The 12427-nt window shown below is 40.6% G+C and overlaps 3 protein-coding genes across 5 annotated transcripts; 2 read left to right on the top strand and 1 right to left on the bottom strand.

The window, feature by feature from the left end:
* The first annotated feature begins 4188 nt into the window (after positions 1 to 4188).
* LOC125766067 (apoptosis inhibitor 5 homolog) lies at positions 4189 to 8508 on the top strand. 2 transcript variants are annotated; one of them, XM_049431654.1, is made up of 9 exons: positions 4189 to 4473; positions 4546 to 4707; positions 4789 to 4941; positions 5011 to 5184; positions 5263 to 5466; positions 5546 to 5746; positions 5822 to 6018; positions 6174 to 6369; positions 6451 to 8508. In XM_049431654.1, the coding sequence occupies exons 1-9, from the start codon at positions 4393 to 4395 to the stop codon at positions 6790 to 6792; spliced, it is 1710 nt and encodes a 569-aa protein (XP_049287611.1). In that variant the 5' UTR covers positions 4189 to 4392; the 3' UTR covers positions 6793 to 8508. The 2 variants fall into 2 exon arrangements, with proteins under 2 accessions (XP_049287611.1, XP_049287612.1); XM_049431655.1 differs by having other exon boundaries at positions 4201 to 4473; positions 6454 to 8508.
* A 2-nt stretch (positions 8509 to 8510) lies between these two features.
* Positions 8511 to 9305, bottom strand: LOC125766069 (probable DNA-directed RNA polymerases I and III subunit RPAC2). Its single transcript, XM_049431656.1, has 3 exons — positions 9150 to 9305; positions 8982 to 9082; positions 8511 to 8917 (listed from the first exon to the last, which is right to left on the bottom strand). Exons 1-3 carry the CDS (start codon positions 9165 to 9167, stop codon positions 8725 to 8727), a joined length of 312 nt encoding a protein of 103 aa, XP_049287613.1. The 5' UTR covers positions 9168 to 9305; the 3' UTR covers positions 8511 to 8724.
* A 209-nt stretch (positions 9306 to 9514) lies between these two features.
* On the top strand, positions 9515 to 12427 carry LOC125766066 (uncharacterized). Of its 2 annotated transcripts, XM_049431652.1 has the most exons (6): positions 9515 to 9891; positions 9961 to 10070; positions 10159 to 11510; positions 11581 to 11739; positions 11828 to 11953; positions 12038 to 12427. In XM_049431652.1, exons 1-6 carry the CDS (start codon positions 9776 to 9778, stop codon positions 12263 to 12265), a joined length of 2091 nt encoding a protein of 696 aa, XP_049287609.1. In that variant the 5' UTR covers positions 9515 to 9775; the 3' UTR covers positions 12266 to 12427. The 2 variants fall into 2 exon arrangements, with proteins under 2 accessions (XP_049287609.1, XP_049287610.1); XM_049431653.1 differs by lacking the exon at positions 12038 to 12427 and having other exon boundaries at positions 9516 to 9891; positions 11581 to 11710.

The raw sequence follows: 12427 nt of genomic DNA, 5'->3' as shown, positions 1-12427 counted from the left end.
CCAGCTGAAGCGCGAACCATCAGCTCGCAGATCCCGCATGGTGTACGGATTTTGGAAATCCGCATCTGAACAAACAAAGCCCTTCTTAGGCAACATATTCGTTGCTGAGGGTAGACGTTTTGGATCAGGTTATGCCACTGTTACCAGATCAAACGGATCTGATCGTACGGCAGAATTAAAGAAAGACAAAACAACAAACCACTCTCAAGATATGGTATGGCGGCGAACGTTCAACGCGTTCGGCGATTGGCTTTCCGAGCGGCCTCTTTCGTCCCTATTTCCAGCAAATGAAGACATTAAAAAAAGGGAACAAGAAACTGTTTGGTGTCTTTCGGGGCAGCTTTTTTTTTACGCGTGTTGTTCGAATGTCTCTCCTCCGTGTGCTTCTGTCACGATGCCTTGTTGAAGACTTCCATTTTATGACACACCCGTTGTGCACTGATCGATCTCCCTGTTCCCGGGATCGGTTCATTTTCCAGTCCAGCCTGATAGCTGATAAGTGCCGTTGGCTTTAGTTTCTAGCGCTCCGAAAAACAAAGCTTCATGGCTACCATCCTGTGGTTCTCGTTTCATTAAAATGTTGATGGCAGCTTTTATGCTTCGAATAGAACGAGATGCGATGGACAGATGATGGTTTATCCGACCGATCTACCAATTCCGTTCAAAATGGAACTGACCAAAACAATCTGCTCAGTCGTTCGCCGTAAAGCGATGTTTTTTAACAGACCCGTCTCGAGGAAAGAACGACTGGAAAGAGGGTAAAAAAGTATAAAACTTTTTGTAATTTACAACTTCTTCCAATGTGAAGCGAAATCGGCCATGAATGTACAGGATAAATGGACGATGACGTTTACCAAAATGATGATCTTTCTACTCCACCTCCAATTGGTCCACGATTTACAGGCAACAATATCTGGAAGAAACGTTTAACAAACAGTTAAATATGCTCGTTCTGGTTTTGTTATAAAAACATTTAAATCTAAACTACTCAATTGCTTAAATCCGTAGCAAAATTGATTTAATGAAATTCCTCTAAATTGCCTTTACTTTTTCACTTAAGGACTTAAAAGATGATATAATCATCTTTGACATGGTTCATTTAATGAAACACCACAGAAGGCTCCCAACCAAATGGGTGATAGAAAAGCATATTTCGTGGAATTTATGGTCTATCCCGTTGGGATATACGTGGAACGGTGTGCGTCGATAATTGAGCCAGCTGTAGTAACCTGCTGACGGAAGCTGCCACAGGTTAGAAAAAATTAACTTTCCCAAAGCACCTTCCCAGTCGCCGGACAACGTTCTGGATCGTAGTTGTGTTCTTTTTCTTCCCTAAAGTTCTTCCAAACGCTTTCACGATCGGACACCTTGATGCGGACATGCTTCTTCCGATGGCCGGTCCAATTAACGAGAAATTCCCTGCACAACGTTCGAACAAGATCCGAGAAGTTACTTCTTCGATCTTCGCTCGTTTAAACGCTTTTATGATCAAATTGAGTTTGGCCTGGTGTATGTGCGATGATGATGAAGGAACCGGTCGGTCGGTTCCATTTTCTCGATTAAAAATGGGCACCTTTTTTTACTTTTCTTCATTATAAGCATCGAGACATCAAATGGCTTTGCAAAGCCACCATGAACAACTTGATCGTATAGGGATTTTTTTTTTGTTTTCTTACTTTTTGTGAATCGTTGGAATGTAATCGTAATGACGAATCAAAAGGAGCAATTCTACAATTTAATTAGCTAACAGTTAGCAGTAAGAGATTGTGAGATAAATCAACTAAGGAAATCCTTAAAAAAATGCAACATTCTTAATTGTAATATTTTTTTATATTAAAATGTCCATACAGGACTAAAACATATAAAACTCTGGATAAGTTTAGGGCACAACTTATCATGTGCTAGATATATATGAAATTTTGAGATTGAACGTGATAGATAGGAATTTTATAATTAAATATTGAAAAAGTAGGTGGCAGAAGCTCCCTAATAAGATTGAAAAATGATAGAACTTTATTTTGTCTACATTTATATGTATTGCTCCTATTTATATTGTTTATCTATTTGAGTATTTTCTTACAAAACACGGTGTGCCATATCTATCACATGCAAGGGCGGACTTATACTTACCCTTTGTTTACTTATCGTTTGTGTGCCAAGGGCTCTATGTTTTATTTGCGTAGAAAGCAACAAGAACTTGTGACGTATCCAGAACGGCGCACGACGGTGGACAAGCACGCTTTCAGTTTGTGGCAGACTGTGGCAGACTTCAATTATTTGATTTCGTGTGCATCGTGGCCGTTATTCAATGCACATTTGTTCAGTGTAACGCACCAACAGGTGGTGTGTCCTGGTAGAACGATCGTACATTTTTGCTAACCAGCCTTAGATCGACAATCATATTCCGGCGGGCTTAGTCGCGAGCGTGTTTAGTGTACGATCACCGTAAATTGAAGTGGATAATACCACTGTTCTAGCAGAACTGTTCTGTAGTACGGTCGTGCAACACTTTGCGCTGCAATTGAAGTGGTGTTTTGATTTTGATGGTTTTATAATCACCTGTCGTCAGTGCGACATTCTTAATGCTTTCTTTAGTTAGTTTTACAGCTCTTGCTCACATGTCGGCGGTTCACGTCGAGTGGTGAATTATCGCCACACAAGTTCTTTGTGTATTTTGTCTGCAAACAAAACAACAACAAAATGTGACGAAGAAGCTTCTAAAGCCCTAGTAAAGTGTTTTTCTTCACACTCTTCAAGCAAAAAATTGTAATTTTCTTTCTTTCTATTTCGTATCAACGCACGCCAATCGATGCAAAATGGGAAAATTCCTGCAGTAGTGCTTCCACGTTCTTTCATGGCACAGTCACGAGGAAAGTGATCGTTGAAATATGGGTAAAAATCAAATTAATCAACAAATACGCGCAATAACCATCGACATTATTCTAATGATTATTGTTTTGATGAGCTCGGCAAATGGTCGAAAACCGGTGCTAATAGCGCGATAATATCGAAGCATCCCTCACACTACCCTTCACCAGTACTAAGCATCATACCCCAACTCATTAGACGTGTGGCCGTTCCATCTATACCAGGCTGGTCTGTTTTTTCCTCCGCCTGCTCGCTCTAGAGGGATAGTAAATTAATATAGGAATAAAAATAAAAGCATAAAATTTTCGTCCACTTTTTATGGATCTCCGAAAGCGCGGCAAAATATATATTGTTCCTTTTAGTTGCGTTTCGAGTGAAAACTGAAGAAGCGTAGTAGGGGCAACGATAAGACGCGTGAAGAAAAATTGCTATCACTCTCGAAAAAGGAAATCATATGGAGGAAAGTTTGACTATAGAGACAAACTTTCACACAACTACATCAACAATTGTTAGTTTCTCATTCAAATGCACGTGCGAAATGGAAAGTTAGGTGCAACTGTTCATAGATTGTGATATTTTCTTCAATACTGACTTGTAAACTAAAGGTTGACAATGTGCTTTTAATGCTAAAACAGTCAAAATTTTAATGTTAAGTTTATTCACGAAAATTATCAACTGTGGGGTCATTATATCGAGGGGATCTGATTGAATGTTGGTGGTGATGACGATTTTCACGCGACCAAACCGGTACTAAGTCCTAGAGGGACTGTATCCCTCTTACGCAGGAATGGCTATCAAATAACGGATGAAAACAGCTCAGAAATATGTGAAATGACTTACCAACATGCCATCAGCTGATCAATCTATAGACGACAACGTTTTGGAAAGCATTAACATTGTTTGATACACTATTGCGAGTATAGCGAGCATTAAATAAATACACAAATTCTCAGCTTGATTGAGCATTACACGTCGAAAAGACTATTATTTTAAGCTTAATAATTTGTACATTAATGTATATAGCTAATATTTACCTCTTAAACTTGCTATGAGCAGATTTATGTAAAATTACTTTTAATCGACAGAAACATTAAAATACGAAGCTTCTATGTATCCGAAATTTGAAACCTGCAATGAAATTCGTTTGAAAGAATGAAATGTTATGTTCGAAAATCGTTCGGCCCTTTCAGATTTATGTTCGAAAAAATACACCCTGTATATTTTTTTTACTTCCGTTTCTATCAACAGTACAGTGGGTAGCAAACGCAATCCACTGGTCAAAAAGCCTATCCTTTCGAATTATGATCAAAATGTCCGATGGACTGACCGTAATGAACGGTGGGAATTGAACAGAATTTTAACCATCTGTCAATGTCGACTTTAAACCTACACACACGCACATACTTTCGCATTTTTCGGCTGTTCTGTGATTTTGTGAATAACTTTTTCTAGATTGTTACTGATTACTTCAGTAAAATTGGACCGATTGTTTCACTCTTCCGCAGACAATAAGAATATCTTACCATGGACAACACCGGCGATCGAATAGAAAAGCTGTACAAGAACTACGAAATCTTGAGTGACGCTAAGGAAAAAATCGGCGAGGTTTGTTGCATTTTTTTCTATAATGCTGCCGGAAAACGATGTTTACACTTTTCGTTGTTCCTCTCCACTCAGCACGAAGCCGAATATAAGGAAATTTTGGATGCTGTGAAGGGTTCAGCGAAGGAAAAGCGTCTTGCGTCCCAGTTCATTGGGAAATTTTTCAAGCATTTTCCCAGCTTGGCGGATCTCGCCATTGAAAGTCAGCTGGATCTGTGTGAGGATGAGGATACACAGGTAGGGATACAAAATGTCGTAGAGGTCCATCATGTCAATGGATGGGTTTTGCTAATTATAAACTGTTCATCATGTTTCCAGATAAGACGACAGGCTATTAAGGATTTGCCGCAGTTGTGCCGTGATACAACGGAGCATACGCCTAGAATCGGTGACATTTTGGCACAATTGCTCATCACCGAAGATTCTGCTGAGTTACTGCAGGTTCATCAGTCGTTGCTTACACTGGCAAAGGTATTTTACCAACCCTAAATGCTTACTTTGATGCATTTTTATAAATCGACGCAAAACTTCATTTTTCAGTACGATGCGGTTGGTACGCTGACTGGAATTTTCAGTCAAATCGTAGGCGGCGAGGAGACGACCCGTTTTCGCAGCTTTCAATTTATTAACAACAAAATCATGAAACTGGAGCCTCAAATTTTGACGAAACTGGTGGAAGACTTTATTATTGCTGAGGTTAAAAAGATTACACTGGTAAATGCACAGCATTGGATTGCTTTACAGTACATGTAGCTTAACTGTAACGGTTCAATTGTACTCCTTCTCAATTAGGACGTAAGCTCGGACGAGTTTCACCTATGCATGTCCATCCTGAATCAGACGAAGCTCAGCAAAACTCTTCCCGGACACGTGGAGCTGGTGACGCTCGCTGCCGAACAAGCAGATCTGGAAAGCGATCCCGGTGCGCTTGCAGCTGACGACGAAACTGTGGAACGTTTTATTCAGTGTTCGACTGAGGCCATGCCATACTTTTCGGTAAGTCTAAGGATGAGGAAGACTATTGGTAAATATTGAAACAACTAACGATCTATTTTTTGCTGATTGTTTCCCACAGTCACAGGTGGAATCGACTCTGTTTGTGAAGTTCATGTGTGAGAAGTTTTTGCGACCAAGCATATGGTGTTTGATCGGTCCTGCCGATGATCAGCAGCAGACGCAGCAGCGTTTGTTGAAAGTGTTTGCAGAAATGACCGCGTTCTGCGGTACATTGGAGAAAGCCTCCGAGAAAGTTGAAGCTATTTACGAGGTGTTGCTGGTAATTTAACGGAAACATATTACTGAACGTTGAGGTGGAGAGAAAAATAATAATCTTTTTTTAATGCACATTTAGGAGTACATGCCATTGCCGCCGCTCGATGCCGATTTGAACGAGACGCCTTCGTTCCATTTTTCGCATGCCGAATGTCTGCTTTATGCGTTGCACACCCTGGGTAAACAAGCAGCGGATTTTCTCACGTTTCCTGATAATCCAGCAAAGCTGAAAGATTTCCGGTCTCGTTTACAGTATTTGGCGCGAGGTACACAAGGGTGAGTTTTTTGTATTCTGCACTCTTATGACCACTGTGAAATGTATTTTTCAAAGAAGTTGTATTTATATTGAAGAGAAGGATTGCTTGAAGGAATCAGAATTATCTCTTCCTAGTGTAAGAAATTCAAACCACTACTTTCCGGCTCGTTTTCAGGTACATCAAGAAGCTTCAGGAGGCTGTCAAGGGTAAAAGTGCAGAAGAGATGAAATCTGAAGAGAACCAAATCAAAGTGACTGCATTAAAAACCACTTCTAACATCAGTACTTTGATTCGTGATCTATTTCATTCGCCACCAAGCTTCAAATCAGTCGTACAGTTGTCCTGGGTTGTACCAAAAGGGAAGAAAGCGGTAAGAACCATTTGGAACAACAGTAAAAATGCACAAAAGGTATTAATTTAGGGTATTTTATTGTTACTGTTCCACCAACAGCAGCAACAACAACAACAACGACTAGAGCAGAAGCAGGAAGATGCTACCAAAGCCGGAAATAAACGTCACGCAACGATCACGTTCGATGGCAATGGTAAAGCGGCATCCGATACCAAAGGGCCAAAGCATGGAAAACCAGCCCCAGGTTCGCAGAAAATGTATACCCCACCGTCGGGTAAATATTCTGCAAAGTTGCATCGAAATGGTGGTGGTCGACGTTCGAGCGGCGGTGGTGGTGGTGGTGGTGGCGGCGGCGGTGGCAATTTTCGTCGCGGCAGTTTCGGAGGAAATGGTGGTGGCGGTGGCGGTGGCCGCAACAGTGGAGGAAAAAGGAAGTATTAAATTTTGACAGTGTATGGTTTGAAAAGGGCACGAAGGCGCAGAGTACACAATTGTAACCTGCTGGGATTTTTGCTCTCCGGTAATCTTTGACGATTGCTTGCGATGGTGTTTCATCACCTCCTCTTGACATTTTTCCCTCCCTATTAACTACATTTTTATCATAGCGATTTGCAAATATTGTCCGCATAAAGACAAATACTCAGAGTATTACATGGTTTATATTCGAACAGGTGTTTCTATCACCTTTTAGGATGCTATGTCTATGATAATTCAGATAAACATAAGCAGTTCGAATGAATGCAGGATTTCTGTAACGTTGCTGGCAAAAGCAACAGTTGCAGTTTTGTTCACCTGGTTGCTGTTTAGCTACGGGTTAGTTCAAATCACACGTTACATTATCCTAGACAGGCCAAAATCCCAGATACTTGTCAAGGTATGATGCTAGTTCCTTCGTTTTAAAACCCTTCCCGGGACATTCTTTGATAATGTGGTGGACACATACGAAGCAAATATGTCTTCGACTCACTGATCGGACCCAATACCACCGACGACGACGACGATGGAACGACGAAAAGTAACGATGAGCAACAAACAGTGCAGCAACAACAACGCATCAGAAGAATGACAGACATTAATAAGCAATATTGCTATTCCAACAGTTCCAACAGTTCGTCTACAACATCAACGCTACTACTCTGTGTGTCCCACAGCAACTTTCATAACCATTCAATTCCGCCCTGTTACAAACTTGCGGCGTGAAAAAACCAAAAAGTCGTTATGGTTTAGGTGTCTTAAACACATTCAGATTCAATGGTCTGCACCCTAACACGTTCGATTGTACTCTCGCTTTCGTGTTCTTTGATGGTAAACCATACCTGGTCACAATTTCGTCGCATCATCCAGAGATACACCATCGATAGACAACCACCATGCACCACATGAAGCAATTCTCTTCCAGCGTGTAAGTCTGTTCAATCGTAATGGAGCCGATTGGTTGGTATGGTGCTTAAATGACAATGTGCAGAAAGTAATATCCCTGTCTAGCATTGCATGGACTTTTCCTGCCCTTTTGCTCCATATTTGGGTTGCGCCATTGCGTTCTTGACGGTAAATGGTTGTGACCGAAATGGATAGAAATCGCGCGAAATGGTATTTATAACTACACATTTAACTTAGAGATAAGCAATATTTTTAATCCATCGCGCGCTTTCTCTATATGGATTTTTTTTTCTTTCACTGATCGAAAAATGTTTTCAATTTGTTTTTTTTTTCTTCTTCTGTAAAGCACAACTTGATATAAAGCGTACGTAAACTGCGTATACAAATTTTGTGTGGAATTTTGAACTGATCATGCAGTTTGTTGCTGTTTAGTTGAATTACTGTACGGTGTTTTTGCGAATTACAAAAACCAAAATGAACTCACCCATCAACTACGGATTTACGGTGTTCGTTGTGATGGTAGTAATACGCCGTTTGCAGTCATTCGTTTGCTAATACGAGACTGTGTTTGGCGTTACTTATATAGATTCTCATGCCACAATATACCGTCGCAAAGACGGAATGAATGCAGCAGCTCTGCAATTCTTGTAGCGTTGCCCCTCTAGTGGAGCTAACTGAACGATAGTGTTCTTATATAAACATTAAATACACACGATCCCCCATCTACACTTGGTTCGATTTTCTCATAAATAAACACTTCGTGGTATAATATACAAACATTCGTTTTAACGGGCGCTATTTGATCCGAAATAATTCACGCATCCGACTTCATAACTCTGCCATTATATTTTAATGTAAAATATGTATTTTTTATATTAACTTTTTTTCATTTACAAAAATGTATGCCTTTGCTATGGCTCAACTGATTAAGGGCCGGTAATACATCCTATACGTTAGCGAGTGCACGGTAGTAAAATATTATTTAAACTTTTGTTAAGCTCTCTCCTGGTGTAATGCTATTGCTGCTTCGAACGTTTCTATCGTATGATCACAAACGCGTTCCAAATCTTCCAGTCCTCGTCGGAGGATATCAATTGCTCGGACGCTCTTGGCGGCCTGAATACGGAAGTGCATTTTGTTTTCTGCCGGATGAGGAACCGTGTAGCCGCAAAAGTTGACATCGGGACTGCAAATGCAATAAATATAAGTATGTTTGCTGTTTTTCACAATCATCGACAAGATCTACTTACTACTTGCAGATGATGCTTTTAAGGGCATTTCCCAACGTGTGCCCTTCGTCTTCGAAAACAAATGTGCGCGAACTTTCGCTTGTATTCTCGTCGCCAGTAAGCTTTTTGAGGGATAAATATAACTTTGAATAGATCTAATTATATCAATAGTTGTAATAATGTTGTTACCTCAGCTAATTTCGGCATAATGAAGGAAACGATTAGGAGGAAATAGGAAATTAAAGCCCAATATCACCTGGTCGCTGCAGGATAACACGCCGTGTTGTTTATTGTTGTGAATCTCTGTCAAGGGGTTGGTCAATATCGCACATGCTTCAAGTCGACGTCGCACTGAGTTCAGGGCCGGGAATAAAATGAAGTGTTTTAACATATTTTTGAATGTGAATGGTTTTATAATAAAAGTGAAACGGTGTTTTACAATAAAAGTTTTTTAATTCAAAATAAAACTAAAAAAAATTAATTAATGGGATATGGAAAAACTATTTTTTGATTTCATGTGGATTCAATCTCATAATTTACATGTATTTTCTCCTATGTTTCTTTCATAAATAGGTATATAATATCCTGCTGGGTGTAGTCTGCACATATTTATAATAGTTCTGCGAAATTTGTGAAATTTATTTCAAAAATGTATATAAAAACAAAATCGGTCACGGTATTAGTTGCGATAGACCACTGTGCATTTTGGACAACAATAGCAGTGCTGCCAGTTTCGAACGTCAAGAAAAACGGAGTATGTTCGAAAACATTTGCACATCATTTCGCCCGTGGCCATTTTGGAAAACATAGTGACGATGAACAGTAACAACATGGAAAAGCTTTCAAAAATAATAGTAAAACGATATTTTCCAACTGCTGAAAAAATAAAGACACCAGATCTTCTAACGGATGAAGAGTATCAAATCGTGAAGTAAAGCTGCCTAAAAATTATCCTTCCAACAAATATCACGACAAGTATATCGTTTACAATTGCTTACAGGAATTGCGGACTGAACGATTTACTCAAAACCGAAGCTAACCCGGCTGCGCTGGATAGGATTTGCGAAGGAGAAAAGCAACAGACGAAAGAATTTTATGAACAAAAAGAAAGTGTGTATTAGTTTTAAGTGTGTGTTCGGGTGTAGGGAGCTCTTACATCTATAGTAACCCCTTGATACTTGCTCGTATCTACTTTCAGAAAGTTACAAGCGGGGTATTTCCAAACTGTACCGAAAAACTGGAAATGATCCCGCACAACCACGTACTGTTCCGGGATCTTCTGTCGTCGATAGTCATCGACCCATTACGGATGATAATCAAACATCTGCTCATGGTAATCAACCTCCCAGTGGAGATGCTCAACCTTCGGTGCAACTTATTGCGACTGAAGGTTTGATGCAACCGACCAGGTCAAACGAAGCAAATGAACCACAGAATGATCCGTATCTGTTGCGCGAAGAAATTACACCCATACCGATCGTAATGCCATTAGCAGTTCTGCCGGAAGATGAGAACTTTGGCAGCAACGATGTGGATGGAGCACGGGACTTTTTGCAACTGTGCACCGGCGAAGAGTTGCCACCGATGTCAATGAGACAAACAATGACGCGCGATATGTTACTTTCGCAACTGCGCAGCATTCCTGCGGCTCCACCGCTTGTGGATAACTTTCAGGAGCTGGATTTCAAAGGCATTAATATGCCCATGTTTGCTCCCACGTTGGGGTCCAGTACACCGCTGGAAACGGGTACTGTTCCAGAGGCACAAAATCCACTACCAGCTCTAGAGGAATTTGTTCCACTTCCAGTACAGGAAATAGTAATCGGACAATCCGACGATGTAGCCGTTGGCACTGCTCCGGTTGAAACTGTTGGAACGTTAGGTCAAATAGTTCCAACGACAGCCGAAACGGTTCCAATAACACCACAGACGGTTCCAATGACAGCTCAAATGGATCCATCGGCAGAATGCTCTAGACCGGCTAATTCAGGGATGGCAACCAGGCCACTAGCAGTAGAAAGTAGCTCATCTTCAGAGCTGTCAGAAATGCCTGCACCGCGATCAAGACCTGTAAGGCGAGAGGCCACGTTTACGGAGCGTCTAGAACCGTTCGGAGTAATCGTATCAACCCCAAGGCAAAGACGAAATTTCGATATCTTTAGCTTTCCTTGTTATGCGATCTGGAACAAAATGATACAGGACGTCCAGAACCAATTGTCCGAAAGGTGCAAACAGTTACAGTCGCTCGATGTATCTGTAATGCGGGATGCAGCGCAGGAAAAAAAAGTTGATTCAGGCTTCCAACAGACACCGAACGAATTTTCGCACCGGCCTACTACAATGAGTGTAACCGAAACATCAAATTTGGTAACGATCAGTCAAAAGGTCGATAAAGAGCCAAATGTCCCTTCAATTCAGCGCAATACGCTAATGGCAACAGATATGGTTACAAGCATGGAACCATACGAACTAGAAGCATTGGGCTCCCTTGATGGAAAGTTATCGGAAGTATCGGAACGTTTCAATTTGAAACCATTGGCGGAACCAACGGTAACTCACGCTCTCATATATTACATTGAAAGAAACTCATTTTCCGCATGTTTTTTTTCTTTCTTTTTAGTCTACCAGCGATCCAAAAACAGCGGCAGAAAGGGTTTTGCCGTTAGAACCTGTTACGGTATTACAGCAATCGTCGAAAGTTAATGTTGTCCATCCGGTAGACGAAGCGGACTCACGATTACCCAAAAAACGTAAGCCTGGCAAACGTAACAAGAAAATGGTAACAGTTTTATGAAATACATCATAGCAGGTGTAGGCGCTCGTGCTGTATACTCGGTTTAATATGTTTTTTTTTTCTTCTAACAAAGATCGACCAAGATGAACATGGTCCCGTTACAGACATTAGCTCAGTGCTGTACAACCAGGCAAAGGAGCTCGAAACGATTTCGGAACAAGGCGAACCAGTAGAGGAGATGTTACCATTAGATGCAATGGTATGTTTAGCAGTAGTTACGGCATGTTTGAGCCTCTTTTTCCCATCGTTGAAAACATTATTCTAATGCTGTGCCTATTTCCAGCTCGTCGATATATTGCTCACAGTGCAGGGAGCACTCGGTAAACCGATGGCAATGCAACGCTTAAGGCAGTTATTGGGGATAAACTCGCGATTAGGCGTTTCCAAGCTATTCAAAAATATCATACTTTTACAGCAAGCAGATCTGTTGGCAGTCGAGTGTAACTCTGAACATCGCATTACTTATGTTAGTTTTAACTTGCCACAGGTAAATGAACCTGAAGTTGTGTAGTTTACCTAGTATGACATCATACATGCTAGGCGGCAAATAATATCTAAAAACAATTTAGAAATAGCAATAATCGGTTGCTATATAGTTCAGAATAGAATCAATGAACTGTTTTGGTTAAACACATTTAACTTTTTGCTGCGATTCCATTAATTTATCCATTTT

This window comes from Anopheles funestus, chromosome 2RL (genome assembly GCF_943734845.2).
Source record: "Anopheles funestus chromosome 2RL, idAnoFuneDA-416_04, whole genome shotgun sequence".
Taxonomy (NCBI): Eukaryota; Metazoa; Arthropoda; class Insecta; order Diptera; family Culicidae; genus Anopheles; species Anopheles funestus.
This window is presented reverse-complemented; position numbering and strand designations above follow the sequence as displayed.

Excerpts from the sequence above, each read along its gene's own strand:
- LOC125766069 (XM_049431656.1), bottom strand. Across the intron at positions 8,918-8,981 it reads AAAAGCATCATCTGCAAGTA|TCCCGATGTCAACTTTTGCG; the intron begins GTAAGTAGATCT and ends TTGCATTTGCAG.
- LOC125766067 (XM_049431654.1), top strand. The coding sequence starts at position 4,393 with ATGGACAACACCGGCGATCGAATAGAAAAGCTGTACAAGAACTACGAA. Across the intron at positions 5,185-5,262 it reads AGGTTAAAAAGATTACACTG|GACGTAAGCTCGGACGAGTT; the intron begins GTAAATGCACAG and ends CTTCTCAATTAG. Across the intron at positions 5,467-5,545 it reads AGGCCATGCCATACTTTTCG|TCACAGGTGGAATCGACTCT; the intron begins GTAAGTCTAAGG and ends TGTTTCCCACAG.
- LOC125766066 (XM_049431652.1), top strand. The coding sequence starts at position 9,776 with ATGAACAGTAACAACATGGAAAAGCTTTCAAAAATAATAGTAAAACGA. Across the intron at positions 11,740-11,827 it reads GCAAACGTAACAAGAAAATG|ATCGACCAAGATGAACATGG; the intron begins GTAACAGTTTTA and ends CTTCTAACAAAG. Across the intron at positions 11,954-12,037 it reads TGTTACCATTAGATGCAATG|CTCGTCGATATATTGCTCAC; the intron begins GTATGTTTAGCA and ends GCCTATTTCCAG.